The sequence below is a fragment of the Emys orbicularis genome, chromosome 19 (assembly GCF_028017835.1).
Source record: "Emys orbicularis isolate rEmyOrb1 chromosome 19, rEmyOrb1.hap1, whole genome shotgun sequence".
In the NCBI taxonomy this organism is placed as follows: Eukaryota; Metazoa; Chordata; order Testudines; family Emydidae; genus Emys; species Emys orbicularis.
The window spans coordinates 19,444,809-19,470,731 of record NC_088701.1 but is presented as its reverse complement, the minus strand read 5'-3'; the positions used below and the strand labels follow the sequence as shown (position 1 = coordinate 19,470,731).

General features: G+C 59.3%; 1 protein-coding gene across 1 annotated transcript; it reads left to right on the top strand.

The window, feature by feature from the left end:
* Positions 1-1,056: 1,056 nt before the first annotated feature.
* Positions 1,057-24,799, top strand: LOC135891631 (nuclear receptor subfamily 1 group D member 2-like). The gene is made up of 9 exons (XM_065419242.1): positions 1,057-1,122; positions 6,059-6,116; positions 15,345-15,635; positions 16,211-16,299; positions 16,548-16,692; positions 20,617-21,125; positions 22,338-22,523; positions 24,204-24,414; positions 24,603-24,799. Exons 1-9 carry the CDS (start codon positions 1,057-1,059, stop codon positions 24,797-24,799), a joined length of 1,752 nt encoding a protein of 583 aa, XP_065275314.1.
* Positions 24,800-25,923: the final 1,124 nt, after the last annotated feature.

Sequence of the window (25,923 nt, the reverse complement as noted above, 5' to 3'; positions counted from 1 at the left end):
ATCCCCCCCCCCTTTGCTTTATTTCCCTTCTCCCCACAAAACCCACTTGTGGGGGGGAGAGGCAGGTGGAGTTTTCAGAGGCTGGAATTTGTAAACTGGCAATATCTTGTTGGGTTTTTTTTGCATGGCTGAAAAGCACAAAAGGTTAAACCTGGGAGGGGAGGCTTTGTTGGGGGGGGCCCTGGGGGTGGGTTCCAGGGAAGGTGCTGAGCCTGGGGGGGAGGGGGGGGCGAATGGTTCCGTAGATGGATGGAGGCAGAGGGAGGATGCGGATCGGTGGTGCATTCTGTTTGATGGGAGAGAGCCTGCAATCCTCCTCTAACCTGTCTCCAGTGATTTCCCCCCATGGGATCGGCACAAACCAAGGTGTGTGACACCAGGTCCCTCCAGACATGGCCCGGCTCTCGGGAGGGTGGCAAGAGGAGCTGGCTAGCTGGGGCTTGGGTGAGCGATGTGGGAGGTATGGCATTGACCTACTAATGGGGAGTTTGGGGTCGACTGAGGTTCGGGTTGGGATTTCAAGCGGGTGCTTGAGATAGTGGGGCGGGCGGGGGGGGGGGAGTCACCGCTCTCATTTCCACGACTGCTGTGGGTGGCCCGACTCCGGATTGGCACTGGCATTGATCGAGGGCAGGATATGTCCACGGGAAGTAGGGATAATACAATGCAGTTCTGCCCCCGCCCCACCACTAGCCCCTTGGCGAAAGCTGCTGCCCTGTGGCTTGTAACCAGAGTTCACATGGGGACTCCTCTCTCTGTGTGCCAGGGGCACGGGAACCCCCTCCCCTCTGGGGCAGGGAACCCCTCTTCCTGTGTTTGATCCTCCTGCGTAAATCGCTTCTAAGCAGCTTGCAGAACTGGGAGGTGGGGGTGGAGGGAAGCATTTGAGGTCGTTAAGGTGTAACGGATTCCACTGAAATATCAAAATCAATCCCATAATGGCCTCCACCCCAGATGCCACAGGACCAGCTGGGGGCACCTCATGCTCATTTCTGGGATCGCCACAGCGTTCGTAGGTCCTGGCATCGCTTCGGTGGGCTGAGGGGGATCCACGCGATGGCATTTGGACATGATGCCATTGTGGCATCTTGCGACGTCACCGTGCGGTGTGGCGATATCACGGTGGGTCACATTGGTGTCTTGATGATGTCACGCCAGGGCGCATTGGCATCTTGAGGATGTCACCATGCTGCCCAGTGATGTCACACTCAGGTCGTGTCGATGTTTCGAGGCAGTGCTTTGAGACCATTGTGCCATGGGTGACAACACACCAGCTCACGTTGGCATCTTGATGATGTCGCGCCAGTGCTTGTCATGATGTCACATTTGGGTCACGTTGGTCCTTTGAGGTCACTCTGCCATGTGGTGACGTCACGCTGGGTTGGTTTCCCTTTCGACATCACCTTAGTAACATCCTGTCATACTGAAGACCCCTCGTGGCTGTCAAATAGGGGTATGCAGGGAACTGCACACATCCAGCGACTGAGTCGGCGGCAGGTGGGCACCAAGCGGGAGAAAGGGGGAGAGGAGGGACAAGTCTGCAGCCACCGGAGTAAATCGAAGCAGTCAGGGGGATGCGGCAGCAGATTTATGTGAAGGAATGCGGCCATGAATTTTCCCCAAAAGATCACAGTTTTCTCCGGGCCCTCCCCATATCTACCTGTCCATCCATCCCCTTATCCATCCCCCTCCCTGCCCATATTTACCTGTCCATCCATCCCCCTCCCTACCCATATCTACCTGTCCATCCATCCCCTTATCCATCCCCCTCCCTGCCCATATTTACCTGTCCATCCATCCCCCTCCCTACCCATATTTACCTGTCCATCCATCCCCTTATCCATCCCCCGCCCTACCCATATTTACCTGTCCATCCATCCCCCTCCCTACCCATATTTACCTGCCGATCCATCCCCTTATCCATCCCCCTCCCTACCCATATCTATCTGTCCATCCATCCCCTTATCCATCCCCCTCCCTGCCCATATTTACCTGTCCATCCATCCCCCTCCCTACCCATATTTACCTGCCGATCCATCCCCTTATCCATCCCCCGCCCTACCCATATTTACCTGTCCATCCATCCCCTTATCCATCCCCCGCCCTACCCATATTTACCTGCCAATCCATCCCCCTTCCCTGCCCATATCTACATGTCCATCCATCCCCTTATCCATCCCCCTCCCTGCCCATATATCTATCTGTCCATCCATCCCCTTATCCATCCCCCTCCCTGCCCATATTTACCTGTCCATCCATCCCCCTCCCTACCCATATTTACCTGTCCATCCATCCCCTTATCCATCCCCCGCCCTACCCATATTTACCTGCCAATCCATCCCCCTTCCCTGCCCATATCTACATGTCCATCCATCCCCTTATCCATCCCCCTCCCTGCCCATATCTATCTGTCCATCCATCCCCTTATCCATCCCCCTCCCTGCCCATATTTACCTGCCAATCCATCCCCTTCCCTACCCATATTTACCTGCCGATCCATCCCCCCTCCCTGCCCATATCTACATGTCCATCCATCCCCTTATCCATCCCCCTCCCTGCCCATATCTACCTGTCCATCCATCCCCTTATCCATCCCCCTCCCTGCCCATATCTACCTGTCCATCCATTCCCTTATCCATCCCTCTCCCTGCCCATATTTACCTGCCGATCCATCCCCTTATCCATCCCCCTCCCTGCCCATATTTACCTGCCAATCTATCCCCCCTTCCTGCCCATATCTACCTGTCTATCCATCCCCCTCCCTGCCCATATCTACCTGTCCATCCATCCCCTTATCCATCCCCCTTCCTGCCCATATCTACCTGTCCATCCATCCCGCTCCCTGCCCATATCTACCTGTCTATCCATCCCCCTTATCCATCCCCCTCTCCTATCTATCTATCTATCTATCTATCTATCTATCTATCTATCTATCTATCTATCTATCTATCTATCTATCTATCTATCTATCTATCTATCTCTGAGGCGCCCTCTGTGTCCCATAGGATCCTAGCTGTCTCCTTTTGCTGTCCACTTGTGTGTCTGTCTGTCTGTCCAGTCCATCCCGGGGCAATGGGACTCACACCCCCTGGCTTGAAGTGGTTTCCCTCCTATCCTGGGTTTACAGTTTGGTTCAATGGCTCTCAGCCCCCTGCTCTCCAGTGGCCACCTGGGCCATGGGGCAGCTCCCAAACATGCCCGTGCGCTATTCTTGCCTCCTGCCCCCTTCCCCCGGTGGTCAGGGCGCAGTGCTGGCGGCTGTGTCTTCTGACTGTAATTCACTCCGGCTGAGCTGTACATGCCCGAGGCTTCCCCGGTAACTCACGCTTAGGGGAAGATTGCCGGTGACTCAAAGGATGTCATGCAGGAGGGTGGGCGTGCCGGTGTGAGTGAGCGCGCACCCAGCCCCCAGCCAGGTCATTGAACCCTGGCAAGCTGGAACGTGAGTGTTGAACTCACCAGCCTGTCTTAGGCGGATCTCGTTTAGGAGGCTAAGGGCCTCAATCTTCTCCTTGGGGTCACGTGAAGTTCAAGGTGTTGGACACATTCCACAGCAGCCCGGGAGGTGCTTATCCAACCGGTCACAGCTGCTGCGCCTGCCGAGGTCACACTCACTGTTGTCCCAGGAAGCTCTGCTTGCTGGGGTGGGCAAGAGATAGGATGGTCAGGGCTCTCGGAGTGGTACTTGGGAGAGTTGGGTGGGGCTCTATGCACAGCTCTGCCACTGATTTGCCGGATGACCCTGGGCACATCACTTAATCCTCCCCCGTGCCTCAGTTTCCCCATCTGTAGAACGGGGATGGCCCAGCCCTTCTTCGTGAGGGGCATTAAATCCGTTAAGGATTGTAAAGTGCTCAGACAGTACAGTGGGGACTGTTCAATGATGGGGACCTAGAGAAGGTGGGAGATGCCCATTTGCCCGCTGGCGGCGGGAGCTCATGGAAGATGGCAGCTGAAATCTACTGAGATACCTGTCCGTACCTGGTGCACTCTCAACAAGACAGAGAGACCCTGCCCCAAATCTAAATAGACAAAGAGTGGGAGGGGAAACTGAGGCACGGAGAATGGCAGGGACTTGCCCAGGGCAGGACCTGCTCTGTGTTACAGTAAGACCAGACTTGTGATTGGCCCTTCCTAATAGGGATTGTTTACCAAGGCTGCTGGTTTGTGGTGGGTCAAGAGAGTTGGTTTATAGTGGTACCAGATGCCTTGGTGATGGGCACCACCCTACGCTGCTAAGTAAAATCCCAGGGCCGTGCTCATTACCGGGGTGACTGCATCCCGCACAAGTGCAAACTGGGAGCAGCAGCTACCCCTCCCAGTGTTCTGAGTGCCCCCTAGTGGCAGTCCTCATTATAGCACCGCTCAGTGCAAGGTGAGCTCATTGGACTGCACTGCCCTGTGTCTTGCAAGAAAAATGGAGGTTAGCTGCAAACCTCACTGTCTGCTGCCTCTAGGTCCAAATCTTCCTGTGCTGCAGCACCTCTTGCTCTCTGTCTCCGCTCTGCACCTCCCTTCCGGGACCGATGTGCACGGTGCCTCGCAGGCGAGCGGCCCCCGGGGTTTTAAGGAAGGATCAGAACGGGCCTCTGATGATTCAGAGGCGAGTGGATGTGCCCATTGCCCAGGCATTGTCCATCTCCCTGCAGGCAGGGGTGCCCACACAGCCTATTCCTCGCCCAGAATCTGGATTTGGGATTCTTACAGGGCACAGTTGAGGGTTAATCCCAGGGCTTTGATTATTTGGGATGAGTCTGCTGCGGCCTGTCGTGGGACATCACATGACAGCGAGGGGGGTATTTCTGCAGGGGGGGGTGTGTGTGATATCACGGGCATGCCTGAACGGGCCTCTGGAAGAACCAAAGCGATAGCTTCTGGGTTATCCATCCAATACAGTCTTCTGGTGCCGCTGGGAGCCTGGGCTGGGATTCTTAGAAGTGTCTAAGGGAGTTAGACTCCTACATCCAATGGGACTTAAGCACACATGAGGCACATGGGCTGAATAGGGACGGATTGCAGGATCAGGGCCTTTATCGGTGCCAGATGCATCCTCGGCCGTGATCCAAAAAGACCCATTTCTGTTCCCCAATAGCCAGGCGTTTATGTCCCCGGGATGCGCTCTCTGCTCAGCTCTGCATTGTTATTACAGGCAGCTCCCCAGGTTAGTGGCTTTGTTCTTTGTCCAGCACCTAGAGAAGGTGGGAGATGCCCATTCTCCCGCTGGTGGCGGAAGCGCCGGAAGACGGGATCTGAAATCTACTGGCAGGCCTGTCTGTACCTGGCACACTCTAAGCAAGATAGAGAGCCCCTGCCCCAGATCTACATAGACAAAGAGACAGCGGGGAAACTGAGGCACGGAGAAAGGCCGTGGCAAAGCTGGGACTAGAAGCCAGGTCTCCTGAGTCCCAGCGAGGCCCTATATCCACGTGCTCCCCTCGGCGCTGATGAATTGCACACCGGCGGCCACCAGCCCAATCCCTTTGCCTCCTGCATACCAATCACCCGGGCTTGTAGACACCAAGGGCTGTCCCTCCCTGCTCATAGTTGAATGGAGGAGTGCCTTATCCTCCCAGACACCGAAAAAGAACCGGGGTAGGTTGGCAGTTCTCCTTGAAGCGCCCAGAACGTTCTCCTCGTTCACTAATCAGCACGTTAATTAGGGAAAAGGGGGGGTGGGAGCCAGTGCTCGAAACAAATATCTCCAGGGGGGCACTGAATGTTGCCTGGGCGGCGGGGTGATTTTTTCCCCCAAAGCTGAGCTGGGGCCGGAGGAAAGCAGATGGCTTGATTGTTATCTCGGCCGGGATTTCTGCACACTCTTTGTTTCAGGGCTTTTTCATTGTGCCGCTGGAGCGTGGGGGGCTTGTCTCCCCTCCCGGAGCTATCCAGCTAGTGGGGAGGTGCGGGGGTGTATGCGCAAGGGTGGGGAGTTCGTTCTGGGCTGCCACTCCCCCCCCCCCCCCCCAGTCCCTGATCCAGAGGCTGCGTCACCTCATATATCTCTTCCACTGTCACGGTGACATTGACCTAATTTGCTCTCTCTGCTGCTTGTCTGCAGGCGTCGGCGGAGCACCCAGGTGCCAGGGAGGCTGAAACCGGCTTGAAAATGAATTGCGGTGGGCAGGGAAGCTGGCCCTAGAGAAAAAGGGAGGGGGGGGGTTGCAGTTGGTTAGGCTGTCTCGTTTGCATGGCAACTGGAAAAGCCCTCTTGTCTCCAAGGCGAAGGGGAGGGGTTGCCTCTTGCCTGGTTCCTGCTGGCCAAGGAGATGCACCTGGCTCTGGCCCGAGCATCATCTAGCTCATCCCCAAGATATGGGCTGGACACAGGGATCACCGAGGGAGGGTCTCTGGCTGAGGCCATGCAGGCGTGGTGGGGGAGGATCTCTGGCCTGGGCCATGCAGGGATCCTTGGGAAGGGGTCTCTTGCCTGGGCCATGCAGGGATCCTTGGGAAGGGGTCTCTTGCCTGGGCCATGCAGGGGTGGCTGGTTGGACTACACAGGGGATCAGATTAGATTATCGAAGTGGCACCTTCTGGCCTCAAAATCTGCACCTCTGAAAAGAGCTTTTGCTGGAGAACAAATACCAGGGGGAGCTGTCTGGTTCTCTGTTGCTTCCATGCCTTCCCCTGTGGGCCCAGCAGGCTTTAAAACAGCCCCTCCGAACAGCTTTTTCTTTCGTTGCTATGGCCGCGAACCACAAAAATCTAGAGCCAAAATTGGGAGCATCAGGGACCATTGCACAGAGCACTGGACTGGGATGCTGGCTCCTCTTGCCAGTTTTGCTAGTGGCTCTGTCCGTGCCTCAGTTTCCCTCTCCGTGAAAGCAGGGATAAGGCTACTCGCCTGGGGACCTGGGTAAAGCGCTTGGAGGGCCCCGGATCGGATTATGTTTGCAGCCCCTTCCCCAAAGTTTGGGGTGGGAGTAGTGGTGGAGGGGATGGGATCAGACCCGTCTCTGCTTGGAAGGGATGCCCCACCCCGACTTTCATGACAGGCAGAACCAGAATGCAGATCGGGGTCCAAAATGGGGAACTCTGCTCCCCCGTTTATTGTTACCCCCATCCGCTCATGTGCAAGGGGGGTCGCTCTGTACAGTGACTCCCCACTCAACTCTCCAGAGACCCCCCCCATCCTGTCCCTGTCCCCCCTCACCCACACGCCAACCTCTCCCACCCCCTTGTAAATCTAGCGCAGTCAGGCACCCCTACAGCGTGGGCTCCCCAATTGCTCAAAGGACTGTGGCAGGGGGCTGCTGAACACGGGAGGGGGTCCTCGAAGCCAAGGCAGGGTGGTCACCTCAGCTGCTGGCTTTTGCTGCTCCCCCCCTTGGTAAAGCAGGGTTTTCCACTCATCTGGCTTGGAAGGAAAGTGTCCCCAAAAGCAAGAAATTGACTGGTTAAAATCCACCCGCAGCTCAGCTGGGAGCGAGAGGATGCAGGCTGCTTTGGGGCTTCCCCCAGGACCCCTGGATCTGTACGCTGGGGGGAGGGGAAGCCCCCCAGCATCAAGCAAGCCAGAGGCCAGGAGGCCAGAATTTCAGCTCCGATGTAGGCACTGATGCAAGTGGCTGCAACTCGGGTGTGTTGGATGCTGGAGAATCTGGCCCTGATTTTGTCCCAGTGTGAGCTGCTGGGTGCGGGGCTCTCTGGAAAAAAATCAGTGCCTCTGTGCAAACTGAGCCCATGGGAACCCTGGCCTTGGGTTGTCTTAGAAACTCCAGCCCTAGATGGTTGGAGATTTTGGTGATGGGACTGCGGAAGTAGTTAGACTGGGGGGGGAGCGGGAGAGTCATTGAAATACGGTGCTCCTGATTATTATTATTCATTATTGTAGTGCAGATGTGCTCAAGAGTCCCAGGCACAGAGCAGGACCCCATACCAAGAGAACATCGCTCCCCCACTGCTGAGATGCAGCCACCTCTGGGCTGGGGCATGGCAGCTGATTCTCTCGCCCAGATCCCCTGAGAGCTGGCGATCCTGGCTGCCTGCCCTTGCCCCCTGACGCCGGACACTCGAGCTCTGCGGGGCGCGCTTGCCCTGCTGTCTCTGTTCCCAGACCCGCGCCTGTTCGGAAGCTCCAGCCAGCCCGCAGATGCACTCTGATTTGCTTAACCTACTTAAGCCAAAAAAAGCGCGAGGCAGTTTCCTCCCCCCGCCCCTCGCTCCACTGGTGAAGGAACGTGCTGGAAGATTAAACCCTGCACGAGTAGCTAGTGTCTCCTGGCAGCGTAGCTAGACGCGTGTTCCCTTTCTGGGTAATCTCATTTATTTACACTTTGCCATATGCAGAGACGCAGCATCCCATCTTGCGGGGGGGGGGGCTGTTTCCCCCCCCCCCGGGGGCCCCAGCTTGTTCTTTTTGCAGGAAGTTGCTTAGAGCTCAAGCACCTGAGATGGCTGTAAACGGAGGCTTGTGCCAGGCAAGAAATTTGGAGCTGGATTTTCAATGCCCTGAAATTCAGGGGTGTTCTGGTCTGGGCCCAGTACGATGAGGCCTGAATTGGCAGAGGATTCTGGGCACTGTCACTAGTGGGGAGCTCTACAAGCCAAGGAAGTTAACACCCTTTGTGTAACCCAGGCTGCAGCAGCCTGTCTGGGGGGGGGGGGGGGGGAGGGAAATCACCTTCATCCCAACCCCCTGCAGCACCTATGTGACATGGGACGGAGTGGGGGGAGGGACAGATTGGATTGAAGATACCAGGTTGTATCTTGGCTTCTGCTGGGGGTCAGGAACCCCAGGTCCAACCCACGCCCCCAACAAACTCCAGGGCACTGGAGATACAGCTCCAAATGTCCTGTCTCGCTCCAGCGAGGAGTCCCAAGCCGGGAACCCGAGATCTGACCTTCAGTTGCCCGATGCGACAAGTTATTTTACTGTGGGTGAAACTGACCCACTTTCTTGCTCCAAATCAGTGACAGACATCAAGATCTCGCAGGGTCGCGGGTATGTGTGTGAAACCCCCCCACACTGGCATGAAGAATAGGCCTCCAGTCCAAGGCTTCCCCAGCGTGGAAAACACACAGGCAGAAGGGACACTGTGGGGGGGGAGGGGTGTCTGATTTTCAGGGCTGCCACCCCCTTGACTTCAGCTGGAATTGTGGGGTCCTCAGCACCTCTAAAAACTCAGGCAGTCTGCAACATTGGGGTACCCGGAGTCAGCGAAGCCAGGATCAGAAAGGGGTCAGCATGACCCTCCCCCCCCCGGCCTTTGTTTACCCATGAACCTAAATTTGTTTTTGAGTCTTTTATTTTATTTTTTATTTTTTTGGTATTTGGCTGCAGTTCTGGACAGATTGCAGGGGGAGGCGGGGAGAGTTTAAGAGACACGTGTGGGACTGCAAAGGCCAGCTTGGATTCAGCCTCTAAATAACTCTGAAAGCCAAGCACACACACACACATACACACACACAAATATGCTTCCCGTGTCTGGCGAGAGAGGATAATGGGGTTTAAATGCTGCAAACGGATGGCGGCGAGCCGGCCCGGACTGTGAAATGTACAAGGACTCCCCCAGCTGCCGGGAACTGGGGAAGCTGCGGAGTGTGACATGCCTTATAAATACGTTTGAGAGCGCAGTGGGATTTGCCTTTGTCAGGAGAATTCAGGTCACCAGGTACAGGAGGCAGCAGCTGCTTTCAGCACAGCGCTGAGGAGAAGGTGTCTTTATGATTGATTTCCCCCCGCTCCCCAGTGCCGGTGAAACACACACTGTGGCCTCTGCTGCCTTCCCAGCTCTGGTAGCTCGGCTGAAATCGGTCCCCTGGTGGTGATGGTTGTTTTTTTTTTAATTTATTTTCCCCGACGCCCCTTTTCCGAAAGCAGCGGGTCCCCGTGTCAGATTGTCAAGGCCATTGTGCTAATCGCCACTCTGGGGCGGCAGGTGCCAACCGGGCTGGAAATGGCTGCAGCAAAACAGAGACGGGAAAACTGAGAGGCCCTGGTGTCCATGGCTAGAATACTGAGCTAGGCCTCAGGACAGCTGGGCTCTTCTTCAGCTCTGCCACTGCCCGCCTGGGTGACCTTGGGCAAGTCACTTCCTCTCTCTTGGCATCTGTTTCCTCTGCCACTCTTTGTCTATTTAGACTGGGCACTTTGGGGGGCAGGGAGCCCCTCACTCTGTCCGTGCAGCGCCCAGCACAACAGGGCCCTGATCTCCACTGGGGTCTCGACATGCTATGCTAATGTGAATAGTGGCTCATTTATCAAAGAGAAATTGACTGAGGAGTCTAAGGGGAAATGGATCTAAATCTGAAGGGGGGGATGTGCCATTGGGGGCTTCCCCTGCATTCCCAGCGCTTGAAATCAACAGGAGTTGTGGGTTGCAGGACTGGGTCAGTGTCTGGTTTGGGATCCCGCAGTGTAAGGTCCTGCAGTTGGATGGGGCCAGGGCTGTGGGATATGCAGTATTGCAATCTGCCCTTTGGGGATCCCGATCCCCCAACATCCCCTGCCCAACCACCGTTCCTGTAAGATGCCGGCAGCATCCAAACAGGAAAGCAAGCCCCCGTCTGTATCGGACCTCGAACCCAAGCCACTAGGGCGAGTTCAGATCCAGGGTTGTCGAATCCAGACCGAGCCAGGGGGAGAGAGCTGAATTATAGGCTGCTTGTACGTTGTGGGGCTCTAACCCCCTTTGGAAGGGGCCATGATAGGGAAGCAGGAAGCACCAGGCGTGGGGCTATTTGCTGATCTGCCGGCTGCAACAGCAAGGCCCTGTCGGGGGGAGGGTGCCCCCGCAATGGGACAGCCCCGTTCTGTTAAAGGCCATCAGACGAGTCCAGGGTACCCAGCAGCCGATGGGCCCTAGCAGTCCCCCCCCATTAACACTTCCAAACCCTGGCACACACCAGCAGCTCCCCTGTTGGGAGTGCCCGGCCTTAGAAAAAGCCCTGGAGAGAGTCCTTGGGGCAGCATGGAACCCCAAACGGAACCGCTGGGTCCAGATCTAATCCCAGAACCCAACATCTGCGTCCCAGCCTGGATCCAGAGCCAAACTCAGAACCCGACGGCTGGTTCTGGTTCCAGACCCGAAGCTGAACCCCAGCAGCTGGGTCTGGAGTCAAACCCAGCAGTTGGCTTTAAGATGTAAGAAACCCACCGCCCGGCTTTGCAGAAGGAGTTAACTCCAGCAGGCTGACGGTCCCAGCTTCTGTCCCTCGCCCAGACATAGACTGGACCCACTGCCGGGCCTTGGCACCCAGCGACGGACAGACCCGAGCCGAAGGGGAGCAGGGGAATGTACACCTTGCTCAAAAATAAATGTTTAAAGCGTTTTCAAGATTTTGGATGAATGTCAGGGCCAGGCGTGGGCAGGAGCATTTGCCTGGATGCAAAACCCCAGCATGGTAATGGTTAACCCCTGGCACTGCGGCAGGGCCGTAGCAACAAAGAGCGTGGCCCCCTCCGAACGGTGGCCCCCTCCAAACATATGTCCGGGCGGGGCCCCTTACAATGCAGAAACTGGAATACGGTATTTATTTTGCCACTTTTAGGGGCCCCCTTCCTTGCGCTCCGGTCGGAGGGTACGGAGGGCGCTCGCTACGCCTCTGCGCTGCGGTGTGGGGGCAGACCTGCCCTCCACCCCCAACTGTTTGCATTAGTGCCACTAGAAAGCCTAAAGGGTTTTGTTCATTTGTTTGTTTGTTTGTTTAAGAGCTGTTCATTTCCCCCTCCTGTCTGGGAATGGACATCTGGGTTCTGGTCCTAGAACTGGGAGGGGAGTGGGGACTAGTGATTAGCGTGTGGGGGGCGAAAGGGGGAAGGTCTGGGAGCCAGGACTCCTGGGTTCTGTTCACAGTTCTGGGAGTAGGGGTAGTGGTTAGGGCAGACAAAGGGCAGCCAGGAGGCCTGGGTTCAGTTCAGAGCTCCAGGAGGGGAGTGGGGTCTAGTGGTTGGGGAGGGGGCTGGCAGCCAGGACTCCTGGGTTCTATTCCCTTCCCTCTCTCGGCACAATGGGACGGGGGGGCGGGTAGCTTTGAGATGCAGCCCCGGTCGGTCTGTCCGCCCGTCCCCTTTGCACACGGGCACTTTTGCTGCTAATCCCCCTCCCCCCATTCGGGGGTTAGGGGCGTCCGAAGGAGGCAGCTTTGGGTGCCCCCCCCCCCCCCATCGCATTGCACCGAGCCGGAGCGATCGCATCCCCGCCCACCCGAGCGCGCCGGGCCGCCGCAGCCATGTGAGCAGCCGGTCAGGTGTCCCCGGGGCTGGCGCGGCGCCCGCCCGCTGCTGTTCCCGGCTCCGCGCCCCGGGCGGACACGTGCGCGCCGTGACCTGATTGTGGGTGGTGCGGCGGGGGGGCGGCCGTGTCCTCTCCTTCCCCTGTGGCCGCATCGTCTGCTGCCCCCTCCCCACGGCGTGCCCCCTGCCCCTCCCTTGTGCCCCCCGCCCCCCGGCGTGCCCTCTCCTGCCCCTGCCCCTCCCTTGTGCCCCCCGCCCCCCGGCGTTCCCTCTCCTGCCCCTGCCCCTCCCTTGTGCCCCCCCGCCCCCTGTTGTGCCCTCTCTTACCCCCTGTCCCTCCCTTTTGCCCCCCACCCCCGCAGCATGCCCTCTCCTACCCCTGCCCCTCCCTTATGCCCCTGCCCCCGTTGTGCCCTCTCCTACCCCCCACCCCTCCCTTGTGCCCCCCGGCATGCCCTCTCCTACCCCTGCCCCTCCCTTGTGCCCCCTGACCCCCGTTGTGCCCTCTCCTACCCTCTGCCCCGATCGTGCCCCCTTCTGCCTCCTGTCCCCCGTCCTGACCCCTTCTGCCTCCCTCCTGTTGTGCCCACTCCTACCCCTGACCCCCATCGTGCCCCCTTCTGCCCCCCCCCGTCATGCTCTCTCTCCTTCCCGCTGCAAACTCCAGCATGCAAAGTGGGACGTAGGGGTGTGTCTGCATCCCAGACATCCTCTCTGTCTGTCTGTCCCTCTGTTAGCTAGATAGACGGGTGTCAATCCTCTCATTTCTGCTGCCAGCTTGGATTTTAATCAACTGTACATGAGGAAGGGGGGGGATTAAAAATTGCACTGGGCTACTCCAGTCCAGCCCCTCCCAGTGGGGGCGCTGTGGGGAGCGGGGCAGGAGCGTTGGCTGGGGGGAGCTCCTGGCTACTCCAGTCCAGCCCCTCCCAGTGGGGGCGCTGTGGGGAGCGGGGCAGGAGCGCTAGCTGCGGGGGAGCTCCCGGCTACTCCAGTCCAGCCCCTCCCAGTGGGGGCGCTGTGGGGAGCGGGGCAGGAGCGCTGGCTGGGGGGGAGCTCCTGGGTACTCCAGTCCAGCCCCTCCCAGCAGGGGGCGTTGTGGGGAGCGGGGCAGGAGCGTTGGCTGGGGGGAGCTCCCGGCTACTCCAGTCCAGCCCCTCCCAGCAGGGGGCGCTGTGGGTGTCAGGCTAGGAGATAACTACTGCCAGGCTGCCTGCACTTTCCACACACTGAGCCCTGCGGGCAGAGAATTTGATGGGACTCTCCTGCCCTGGGAGCTGGGGACGAACCTTTGGTCTGGGGAACTGTCTAGGAACAGGGCTGGGTGGAGATGGAGCATGGCACCCGTGCTTAGGTGGGGGCGGGCCACAATGGGATGCAGGGGGGCTCTTGCACAGAGAGGGCATGGTGCCATGCCCGCCTGGGCGAGCCCCTAGCCTGGTGAGTATTCCTCGCCGAGGGCAGGGGGTTCATTCAGGGGGCAGGATCTACCTGCTTTAGGATCTAGTGAGGACGCCCTGGCCGGGGCTGGTACCCAGACAGAACCCAGCAGTGGCTACTAAAGGTACTGGGCTGGAGTCTTGTTTTGCAGTGGTGGGCACTGGCAGGCTGAGCTGGGGCACACAGCTCCCCGGGGGCATGACCCCGACTGCAGCCGATCTCTCTCTGCCCCCCAGGCCGAATGGAGCTGATGGCAGGAAAGAGATCTGAGTTTCACCCCATAATTTTCAGGGAGCAGACAGCAGGAGATGGGCTCGGCTACAAGTATTTGCTCTGAGCTGGAATTTGGGCAGCGGGGGTTGAGTCCGGGCAGCGCCTGCCGGGTTAAAAGACCGGATCAGGCCTTCTTAAAATCAGGCGCAACTCCAGAAAATGCCAAGGGGGGAAGTGCTTATTTTGGGTGCTGGTGGGTTTAAACGCCCTGGGCTATCGCGGAGGGGAATGTATGATGGTTCCTACTGTGGAAGAACCGGTTCCTGCCGCTTGCAGGTAATAATAATGAGCTAAGATCTTTGAGTCAGAAGAGCAGCTCTTTTCCTGATATAGGTCACCAGGAACGTGCGTGCGTGTGGGTGCCCACGTGCGCAAGGGGGCGAGGTCTCCTCCCCGCCTCCGTGGGCTCCCGCCACAAAATCTTCACACAGTTTGCTGTGACTGAGGGTGGAGGGGCCTCTGCTAATGGAAAAGGCAGAACTGGGATGGCGGGAGGGGGCTTGCGGGTGGGGACTGAGGGGCATGGACAGAGGGTGAGTCAGTGTACGACCTGGATTTGGCTCAAAGCTCTCGCTCAGAACTGGGCCTGCGGGGAGATGGAATCTAGGCAGCTGGCGCCCCCCCAACCAGGGCAGCTCCGCACGCCAGGCGTCCCTGGGAATCTTGGCATGACCCCTGCCGTACCCGCGGACCCTGGGCCAGCTCCCAGCGGGATGATCCGGGTTTGCATTTTGTCCTCTGTTTGTTTGCCCTACTTTCCGCAGCACGTGCCTCACTGCCCCACATTCCCCGCAGCCTCGTCTCAGGGCTGCCCGGCGGCTGTGTGTGTGTGTACGTGTGTGTGTGTGTGTGTGTGTGTATGTGCGTGTGTACACAGGCTGACACTGTGTTCCTCCCCCCCCCCCCCCATGCTGCAGCTCCACGTGAGACACTGGGATGGCTCCAGGGGACTCCAATCTCCCCGTCTCCCAGCCAGGTGGGCTGTAGCTGCTCCCTGGTCCCGTCCCCTCCAGCTGTCTATGGCCAGGGGAAGGGAAGCGACCCTGAGTCTGTGCAGGGCTTCAGAGGCTGCATCCGCCCTGCCGCGGGTGATGGGGTTCATCAGTTGCACAGATTTCGCCCTGCCCTGTGTCTCCATGTCTTTCCATTTTCATCCTCCCCTTTCCTTTGCCCTGCCCCCTGTTCTTTTGTTCCCCCAGGAACCCCAAGATCACTCCCCCATCCCCATCCCAAACATCCAACCCTGCCCCGATCGTATTAAACCCTGGCAGGCCAGAGCCCTGGGGGATGGATGCCAGCCTGGGTCCCCAATACGCAGCTCCCCTGCCCCTACAGGAGGCCGCAGACCCTGAGCACCCTCTATCCCAGTTGTTGCTTCCAGCTGTTTTCTGCAGCAGGACTCAAGCCAAGATTCCCCATCTGACCTCCCCTCTCACTGCTCTCTCTCCCCCAGGCGGCGTGATCCTCTACGTGGGCTCCACGGCTGGCTCCAGCCCCACCCCGGGCAGCCCACCCGGCGGCTACCTGGTGCCCTCCCCACAGCACTCCCTGCCCTCGTCGCTGGAGGAGCTGACGCTGACCGAGATTGGGGCCATCAAGCCGCAGGGCTCCAGCTCGCCATCCTCGCCTAAGGTGGCCTTCCAGTTCCCGGAGGGGGTCAGGTACCCCAGCAAGGGCCAGTCGCCCCCCACCCAGAGCAGAGTTGCCACGACCAAGCAGAACGGCATGACCGGCACCTTCACTAGTGAGTGACCGGGGCGCAACTCTGTCATCATCCCCCTGCTCCAGCTGGGGAAACTGAGGCACCAAGAGGGGAAGGGACAGCAACTCAGCAGTAGAACCCAGGAGTCCTGACTCCCAGCCCCTCTGCTCTAACCACTAGACACCACTCCTCTCTCAGAGCTGTGGATAGAACCCAGGAGTCCTGACTCCCAGCCCCCCTGCTCTAACCGCTAGACCATCCAAAGCAACAGGAATATTGGGAGGTAGGGTACTCTCACATGAAGCCACAAGGGGCCAACCTGACACACAGCTGGGACCATGCACCCCCTCTTTGGGGGGTCCGCAGTCCTGTGGGGCTGGCAACCTAGTCTGGCTGGAAACGGGCATCTCCAAGCGGCTAGTTATTGAGTCTGGGCAGTAGTGGGGAGGGGGCTGCATCTTCGGGGGGCAGGTGGGACCCTGGGGCTGGGCAGATGGTTGGAGGGAGGGGATGGCGCTCCTATCGGTCGGCCCCTCCCTCTCCGTTGGGGGGGCTGCAGTGGGATGGGCAGGAGGGGACCGAATGAGTGTGATGCTCACCCCCACCCCTCCTTGCAGAGACGGGCGGGATGGTGCTGTTGTGCAAGGTGTGCGGGGACATCGCCTCCGGCTTCCACTACGGCGTCCACGCCTGCGAGGGCTGCAAGGTGAGGAGGCGGGGCTTCGGGGCGGCCAGGGACCGAGTTGAGGCAAGGAGCCTCCTAGCAAGCCGCGGCGTCACCGTGATGCCGTTTCCCGGGGTGACCCAGCTCCGAGGGGAACTCGTTGCCAGGACAAACAGCCCCCCAGGCTGAGTGGGCAGGGGGCTGGCGGGCAGGGCGGGGCAGGCTGGGGGGGGCACAGATGGGGCAGGGTTTGCCTGGCGCTGACTCCTCGCCCTGTTGGCCCCCTCCAGGGCTTCTTCCGGCGCAGCATCCAGCAGAACATCAACTACAAGATGTGCGTGAAGAACGAGAACTGCATGATCATGCGCATGAACCGCAACCGCTGCCAGCACTGCCGCTTCAAGAAGTGCCTCGCCGTCGGCATGTCCCGCGACGGTGAGCGCAGGGATCCCGGCCTCCCGCCCCCACCCCGACTCCTCCCCCGGCCTGGTCTGCCCTTGGGCACGGCCAGAGTCACGTCTGCCACCAGCCTGCTCCCTGCCAGTGCCCCTCAATCCCGACCCACAGCCCCACCTGTTATCCCAGCCCTGGGCTCCCCCCATACCCCCTCTGCCAGTGCCCCTCAGTCCCGACCCACAGCCCCACCTGTTATCCCAGCCCTGGGCTCCCCCCACACCCCCTCTGCCAGTGCCCCTCAGTCCCGACCCACAGCCCCACCTGTTATCCCAGCCCTGGGCTCCCCCCATACCCCTTCTGCCAGTGCCCCTCAGTCCCGACCCGCAGCCCCACCTGTTATCCCAGCCCTGGGCTCCCCCCACACCCCCTCTGCCAGTGCCCCTCAATCCCGACCCACCGCCCCACCTGCTATCCCAGCCCTGGGCTCCCCCCACACCCCCTCTGCCAGTGCCCCTCAATCCCGACCCACAGCCCCACCTGCTGTCCCAGCCCTGGTCTCCCCCCACATCCCCTCTGCCAGTGCCCCTCAATCCCGACCCACAGCCCCACCTGTTATCCCAGCCCTGGGCTCCCCCCACACCCCCTCTGCCAGTGCCCCTCAGTCCCGACCCACAGCCCCACCTGCTGTCCCAGCCCTGGGCTCCCCCCACACCCCCTCTGCCAGTGCCCCTCAATCCCGACCCACCGCCCCACCTGCTATCCCAGCCCTGGGCTCCCCCCCATAACCCCTCTGCCAGTGCCCCTCAATCCCGACCCGCCGCCCCACCTGCTATCCCAGCCCTGGTTCTCTCTTGTGCAGACTGTCTGAACTGTGCTGACTGTTTCTGATCTGCCACCAAACCTCCCTTTCCCCAGGAGACCCACATAGGAATGTAGCTGGGGATGGGGGAGGCGGCTTGGGGCGAAAGGCTGGTGCCCTGCCCCCCTGCGGCGGGGCCCCACATCCCCCTGAGACCCTCCTGCTCTGCCCAGTCAGCAGCTGCCCCAGCTGATAAATGGGAGCTCTGTGCTGGGGGCTGATTTATGGCTCTGAGCACGGATGTGGGTGGGGGGGCAATGGTGTGGGGGGATGCCAGGGCCAGGCTGTGATGAACGGCTCGAGCTTCTCCCATCCACTCATGATGGATTTGTTAGACTTTGAAATGGCTCGTCAGCATTAGCGTGCTAAGAATGGCCGGGGAGGGGAGGGGTGCGGTGTGAGGGGGTGGCAGAGAGACCTGGAGATGGGCTGAGACCGAACCCAGATCTATGGAGGTGGGCTTGGATCAGCACCAGAACCATGGAGAAGGATCAGGATTGGGGCTGGGACCACACCCAGATCCATGGATCAGCACCAGAACTGCAGAGATGGGCCGGACCATGATTAGGGCTGGAACTCGAGCCGTGGAGATGGGTCGGGACTGGGACCAGAATCAGAACCAGGGAGGTGGACTGGGACTGGGACCAGAGGTTTCCCACCTGGACCTCTTCACTGGGACTTTTGCCTCCCCTGGCTTCCCTCCTCTCTGCCCCGATGGTTCTGGCTCTTTGCTGGTTTGGGACAGGGACATGTGAGAACCAGCTCCCTGGATCTCAGCACCATCGACACCCAAATACATGGGTCCCACACACCCGTCCAACCACTAGTCAGGGGGTGGGGGCAGCAGGGGCCAGGCTCCTGGGTCCCGCCTGTCGCGTTGTGCCAGGTAAAGCTCGCTCACTGTTCCAGAGCGCAGGGCGGAGGGGCACACAAAGTAGATCCTAAGGGTGAGCAAACAGCCCGGGGATCTCGCCTCCCTTGGGCCGGATCTTCACGGGCAGGTGGGGGGAATCAGGAAGGGAACTAAACCCCAGGACTGAGCAGCAGCCTCAAGGACTCCCCAAAGCCCCAGGGGCTGTAGGGCAGGAAAGGCCCACGGGCATTATCCAGGCTCACAGCTGCTGTGTTAACGGGGGGGTGGGGTGCAGAGAGGGACAGGGGCCGGGGGGAATAGGGGGAGGTGTGGTATAGACTGGGGAGGAAAGGGACAGGGATGGGGAGTTGGGGGTGCGGGAGAAGGATGGAGGAGGGGGGAGGGAAGGGAAGGAATCCCAGGGCGCTCTCCCCCCCACAAGCCCTGCCAGTTCCAGGCCCATCTGGGGCTTTGCGGGGGCAGCGGGATCCTGTGTGCGGGAAAGGAGGTTTCTGGGTCACGGCTGCCATGTGCAGCCCCCGCTCCAGCTCAGGTTATGGCAGCAGCTCCCAGAGCAGGCGTCAGCCTCCAGACTCTCCCCCGCTCCTCCCCACAAAGCCCCGGGTGGGCGTGAGAGCCAGGCTGTGTCCTGCCCAGCACGGGGCTCCTTCATCTCCCACACGTGCCCCCTCGCATGAGGCTGCAGCACTGGGGCCCGATCCTGCTTCCATTGCCATGTTACTGTACAGGATCGGGCCCCTCCGTGCTACACCCGCCGGGGGTGCAGTGTGGGGAGGGGGGCATCCCTGGGGATGCTCCTCCCCCTCCCCTGTGATACACCCCTTCCCCACCCAGCACAGGCAGGGCTGGAAATCCACTCCCTGGAAAGTCTTTTGTTGGGTCAGAGTTATTCTGCTGTCGGGCCTCAGGGGGACAGGTGGGGGAGGAACCGGAGGCTGAGGAGAAGGAAGATACTTGTTATCATCAGCCAGAGGTCTCCAAGCACTTTGCAAAGGTGGAGCAGTATCACTCTCCCCAACTTAACAGATGGGGAAACTGAGGCACAGAGCAGGCAAGTGTCTTGCATAGCAAATCGGAGTTGGTATGAGAACCCAGAAGTCCTGGCACCCTTCCCTTCCCCTGCCCCCAACCACTAGATCCTCACTTCTTAGGGCTGGGAATAGAACCCAGGAGTCCTGGCTCCCGTTTCCCAATTAGACATCACTCACCAAGTGTGGGAATAGAACCCAGGAGTCCTGACTTCCCTTCCCCCTGCTCTAACCTTCTCGTCCCACTCCGCTCTCAGAGCTGAGGATAGAACCCAGGAGTCCTGACTCCCAGCCCCCACTGCTCTAACCACCACCCCACTACCGTCCTCCACCCAGGAATAGAACCCAGGACTTTGTAGCTGCATGCCAGAGATCTGATCTGACACCAGCGCAGCCGCATTGACTTTAGTGAGTCTCTCCTGAGTTACACCAGCCTGCGTCTGGCCTCAGGTCGGGACTTGGGGGAACTCCTGGATGGTGAGACCAGCGGGCAGGAGCAGAGGGAGCCACGCGGTCTGTCTGTCTCAAGCAGCCTTGATAAAATCTCATACTCTCCCCCTCCCCCCGTCTCGGCCTAGGCAGAGGTGCTGGACGGTCCTATAGCAGTAGATTGCCCCCGCCCCAGCCCCTCTGTGCGTCTCCCATGGGCCTTGGTGCTGCTTCTGACCCACTGACCTAGTTACGGAGAGAAGTGGAGCAGAGACGTGCCAGGCAGGGGGTGATCTGGGCAGGAGAAGGGGGGTAGGCAAAGGTGCCTGTGGGGCCACTGTGGGGGGAGGGAGACATCAGCCAGTGGTGTGGGAGAGGCGCATGGGGGGTTATGTAGGGGGTGTGGAGTGCAAAGCGAGCTGGCAGGAGCTGTGCCAGTCTAGACACACAGGGAAACAGCTGCATCGTGGGAGGCAGCTCTGCGATGCAGCGTGCTCTGGGGTGGAGCGCAGCAGCCAGTGCGGCCATGTAGAACAGGCCATTACTGTTACTACCTGCCGCGAGTGGGGCCCTGCTGCATGCGCCACGACGGGAACTGCGGGTGGTGACAAGCCCCTCGTGCCACCTCCTCCCGCCTGGCCCTGGGGGGCTCTCCCCCCAGTGCTGCTGGCTCGCTCCCTCCCCGTTGCTCTCTACCCCCAGTAGGGGGCGCTCACGAGTGCACCCCTAGTGCCTGCCCAGCTCACGCTCTCTCTCCTTCCTCCCCCCCCCAGCGGTGCGCTTCGGGCGCATCCCCAAGCGGGAGAAGCAGCGCCTGCTGGACGAGATGCAGAGCTACATGAACAGCCTCAACGAGGCCCCCATGGACGTGGGGCTGGGGCCCGAGGGGGAGGCGCCCCCCAGCCCCGACGCCCAGGAGGAGGAGGCCATCGGCGCCATCTCGCGAGCCTATCACGACATCTTTGTCAGCGGGCAGGACCGGCTGGGCAAGCGGGCCGAGTCCTACCCCTCACTCAGCTACGCCGACCAGCAGCTCAACAACGGCTACGCCTACGGGCAGTACGACTCGGCCGGCCTGCCCCTCTCTGGCTACGGCGCCTGCCCCCAGGAGGCCCCCGGCTACGTGGACAATGGGCCCCGCCGCTTCGGCAACGACATCTACCAGGCCCAGCAGGCCGGCTACCTGGCCAACGCCGGGCACTACCCCACCTTCGACTACGGCTACTCCGAGGGCAGCCCCCAGAGGGCGTGTCCCTGGCGCTCGGCCACCAGCAGAGGCATTGTAAGTAGCCAGGCAGGACCCCCGATGGCAGGGGTTGGGGGGAGGGCACGGGCCCTCACCTGGGGGGAAGCAGGACTGGCTCAGTTGGGTGTCCAGAGGGGAAATTGACAGGGAGTGACTGGCCCAGGCTCACTCAGCCGAGTCAGAGTTGGGACGAGAACCCAGGAGTCCTGGATCCCAATCGTTTCACCCTGCCCTAACTACTAGACCCCACTCCCTTCCCAGAGCTGGGAATAGACCCAAAGAGTCCTGACACCCAGCTCCCCCTGCTCTAACCACTAGACCCTACCCCCTCACAAAGGACCAGGAATAGAACCCAGGAGTCCTGACTCCCAGACGCCTCCCACCACTCTAACCATTAGACCTCCCCTCCCCAAGCCAGGAATAGAACCCAGGAGTCCTGACTCCCAGATGCCCCCCTCACTCTAACCAGATGCCCCCCCTCCCAGAGCCAGGAATAGAACCCAGGAGTCCTGACTCCCAGACGCCCCTCCACTCCACTCCACTCCAACCATTAGACCCTCTCCCCTCCCAGAGCCAGGAATAGAACCCAGGAGTCCTGACTCTCTAATTCCTAAGCCGTTGCCATCTGATTGTATTCGAATCCCTCCACCTCTCCCTGCCCCGTAGTAACTTCCTCCCGCTTCGGGTTCCCAGTGGGAGTGAAGGGTCCTCTGCAGCCCTCTGGATTGAGCCCCTGAGCCAACAGGTCTGCAACTGGATTGACACCAAGAAGCAGCTTGGTTCTTAAGGGTTGGCTCCCCCTGCTGGGCAGCAGCGACGCTGCAGCATGCTCACGCGTTCTAGGGCTGCATTCCAGGGAGGGTCTGTCTCTGCAACCCCATGTGTTGCTCCACGGGCTCCCATACAATCTCCTTTGGGGAGACTCCCCCTCCCCCCCCAACAGTCTGAGAGGCCAGATCCTGCCAGCGGCAATCCAGAGTCACTGAGCCCCCCCAAATGTGGACCCCCTTCCAAATCTGGATCTCATTCCTCCGGCTCCCCCCAAATTTTGGTCTGATTCTCCAGCTCCCCCCCAAATCTGGCTCTGAGCCCCCCCCCCCCCGTCTGGATCTGATTCCCCCATCCCCAAAGTTTTCAGGGTGTTTCCATTCTGGGGTCCCAATCCAGGCCCACCCTGCCCAGGTTAGGAGGCTGGTGCGCCTCTTGTCCCTCCCTGCGTTGGTGACCCGCCTTGCTCTCCCCACCCAGGCGTGCCCGCTGAACGCCAGCCCATACTGCAGCGACGGCAAGAGCAGCCAGCAGGTGTGGGAGGAGTTCTCCCAGTGCTTCACGCCCGCCGTCAAGGAGGTGGTGGAGTTTGCCAAGAGCATCCCGGGCTTCCAGTCGCTCTGCCAGCAGGACCAGGTCATGCTCCTCAAGGCGGGCACCTTCCAGGTCAGTCAGATGCCCTGCCAGCCTGAATCTGGGCCCCTCCTGCCTAGAGCGTGTGGCCTCGGGCTGCACCTGTAGCTTTGGCCCCGGTGGTGTCGGGTCTGGTCTGTTCCCTTCACCCTGAGCTGACACACACTGACTTGCTGGGGATATCAGAGGGAGCTGGGTGGCCATAAACCCGGTCAGCAGGGAGAGAAACGCAGGTCCACCCGAGACTGGTGATGTCTGGGAGCCAGAAAGTGGGTGCCCAGGAGGGACCCCAGAGGAGAAACACAGGCTCAGTTACCCAGAAACTGTGACCTAAACTAGACAAATTAAGACTTGAAATAAAGCACAGATTTTTATGTGAGTGTAATTAACCATCGGCACAACTTTTACAGTCATTAAGTCCTGACATGGGGAGCAAATATTTTGTAACGGGTGCTTTGGTCTTGCAGAGAAAGGTCTGATGCCAGCCAATGGCTGGAAGTTGAAGCTAGACAAGTTTAAACTGGAAATCAGGTGTACATTTTTAACGGTGGGAGTAATTAACCATTGGAACGATTCCCCAAGGATCGTGGTGGATTCTCCATCACTGGCAATTTTAAAATCAAGACTGGATGTTTCTCTAAAAGATCTGCCCTAGGAATTATTTGGGGGAAGTTCTCTGGCCTGGATTATCCAGGAGGTCAGACTAGATAATCACAATGGTCCCTTCTGGCCTTGGAATCTATGTGTGTGTCCCTGCTGCTCTCTGCTGGAGGGAGCAAGCCTTCTTTTTGTGTGTGCACGCCCCTTACTGCCTGGAATCAGAACTACCGGCCTGTGTGTCATAGTCCCCATACTGCTAACAGCCATGGGAGATTCTCCTCTAGCTCCGGGCTTTTGCAGCAGGAGGATTCAGCCAGGTTCTGCCCCTGCTGTCTAAGTGGCCATGACATGCTGGGCACAGATTCTGTTACATTGTGTTTCATGTGGGAAACATCAGGTGGGGGATAAACTGCTGTCCTAACGGCTCCAGAGTTCCCTTGGCGAGTTCGTCTGTGGGGATCCGACCCAGGACATGCGTGCCCAAACAGCTTGAGATAAAACTTCAGTAGCCTGCATGTACATGGCCCAGGCACTAGACCCATGCTACTACCATGGATCACCCTCATCCCAAGCCTCAGAGCTTCCAGGGCTATTGAGTTTTCCATCCAGGCCCCCACTTGTGCAGCACCCTCGACTCCCACTGGGAACCAAGAGGGAGGAAGTTACTCCAGGGCAGGGTCGGGGATCGAATCCAGTACCTGTGCATCTAAAGACCTAGTGGCTAGAGCACTGAACTGGGGCTTAGGACCGGCTGTTTCCCCTCCCGTGCCTCAGTTTCCCCATCTGTACAATGGAGATAAGGATCCTGACTTGCTTTGAGATCTACTGATGACGAGATCTAGGTAAGGGCTAAGTACTATTCTGATTATCATTGCCTGAGCTAAGAGTCATAGGAACATAGGATGGGAAAGGCTTCCTGGGTCAATGAGTCCAGTCCCCTATTATCACAGGCAACCTGAGTTTATAATTATGTAACTCATCTGACACCCCCAGACTCCTAAACCCTGTACACTGTCTGGCCACTAGAGGGGGACATTATCTGGATGCCGCCCGGCGCTTGTGTCAGAGCGCCCCCTGCAGGCTCAGCTCTGACCTTCTCCTCCCCTCCCGCAGGTGCTGATGGTGCGGTTCTCCTCCCTCTTCAACCCCAAGGAGAAGGTGGTGACGTTCCTGAGCGGCGAGACCTACTCGCTCTGCAGCCTGCGCTCCATGGGCATGGGCTGCCTGCTGGACGCCATGTTCGAGTTCAGCGAGAAGCTCGGCTCCCTCGGGCTGGATGCCCAGGAGATGGCGCTCTTCATGGCCGTCGTCCTTGTCTCGGCAGGTGGGTGCGCGCCCCGGGGCCAGCGGGGGGATCTCTGAGGCCGGCTTCCCCTCGCAGTTTGTGAGCTGTTGTGTGTGTGTCATACGCCCTATACCGCCGTCACGGAGGGAGATTCCCCTGCAGCGGGGACCAGTTGCTTTTTTTGGGAGCAGGTTGGGTATTAATGTCGTGGCTCATCTGGTTCATAGATCGCTCTGGCATCTCAGACGTGGATGCCGTGGAAATCCTTCAGGAGACCCTCATCCGGGCCCTGCGGACTCTGGTGACAAAGAAGCACCCCGACGACTCCACCCTCTTCCCCAAACTCCTCCTGCGCCTTCCCGACCTGCGGACCCTCAACAACCAGCACTCGGAGAAGCTCCTGGCCTTCCGGATCGATCCTTAAGCCCACCGGAGACGCCTGCCCTCCGAGCCTAGGGGGAGAAGGATCAAGAACAGTCACCGGACCCAGCGCCTCGGGCTGCATTTAGCTCTTTCGAAGACGAGGAAGGAGGGCTCTGGCGCTGCCGGGCAGCACGTGGCCTGTCGGAGCCGGGCTCTGCCAGCGCACATCCCCCAACCCGGGGCGATCGGGTTCAGGAGGAGAGAGCACACCTCCCGCACGGCGCTCTGTGCAGCACAGCAAGGCCTGGAGAGCGAAGCAAACATGCATCCGAACTGACCGCACCAACACAGACACAGTGTATATATGTGTATAGAACTCTTTCTCTGTATTGTGTTGAGGTTCTAGTCTGTATATAAGAGCCTGGATATGTTGTACATACAGCGCATCGGTAGATCTCGGGGGGACGGCACACCCCATTCATGTTTCATTTGACGAACTAGTTCCTTCTTAGGGTGCATGCTGTTTTATCCCATTCCGCTCCGCCTCCACCCTCCGTTCGTACCAGCCCTCTCCTATGGAGAAAACAGCACAGATGGCTTGTGGACCTGCGCTCTGTGGATGGTATAGGATAGACTGGATCAGGAAGTGATATGCAAGGAGCCTTTTCGTCAGGGATGGTAGGAGCACTCGTCCAGTCCCCAAATCCCGACCTGAGGCCAGACGTAGGATGGGGTAAATCAGGAGAGACTCACTAAAGTCAATGCTGTGCTTTTTCCTGGCTGGTATTTTTTAAAAAACGTCTCACGCCATCAGGGCTTTCAGGGAGTTTTTCGAAGAGGCTGACGTGCGATGGCTTGGCCGGACAGGGGTGGGATGTGCTACCTGAGGGGGGCGCTGTCTCTCAGAGGGGAGAGGTTGAAGGAGGCAGATCTTGAGTGCAAGCACACTTCCATTAAAGAAACAAATGGCTCCATTTTGTTTTGCTCCCATTCAGCCCTGCCCTGCTCTAACCACTAGACCCCATCCCCAAGCCAGGAATACTGGCTCCCATTCCCCACCCTATGGTCTAACCAGTAGACCCCACTCCCCTCTCAGAGCCACAATTACAACCCAAACGTCCTAAATCCCATTCCCCCCACCCCAGCCACTAGACAACTCCCCCACTGCAGAAGAGAATGGCTCTG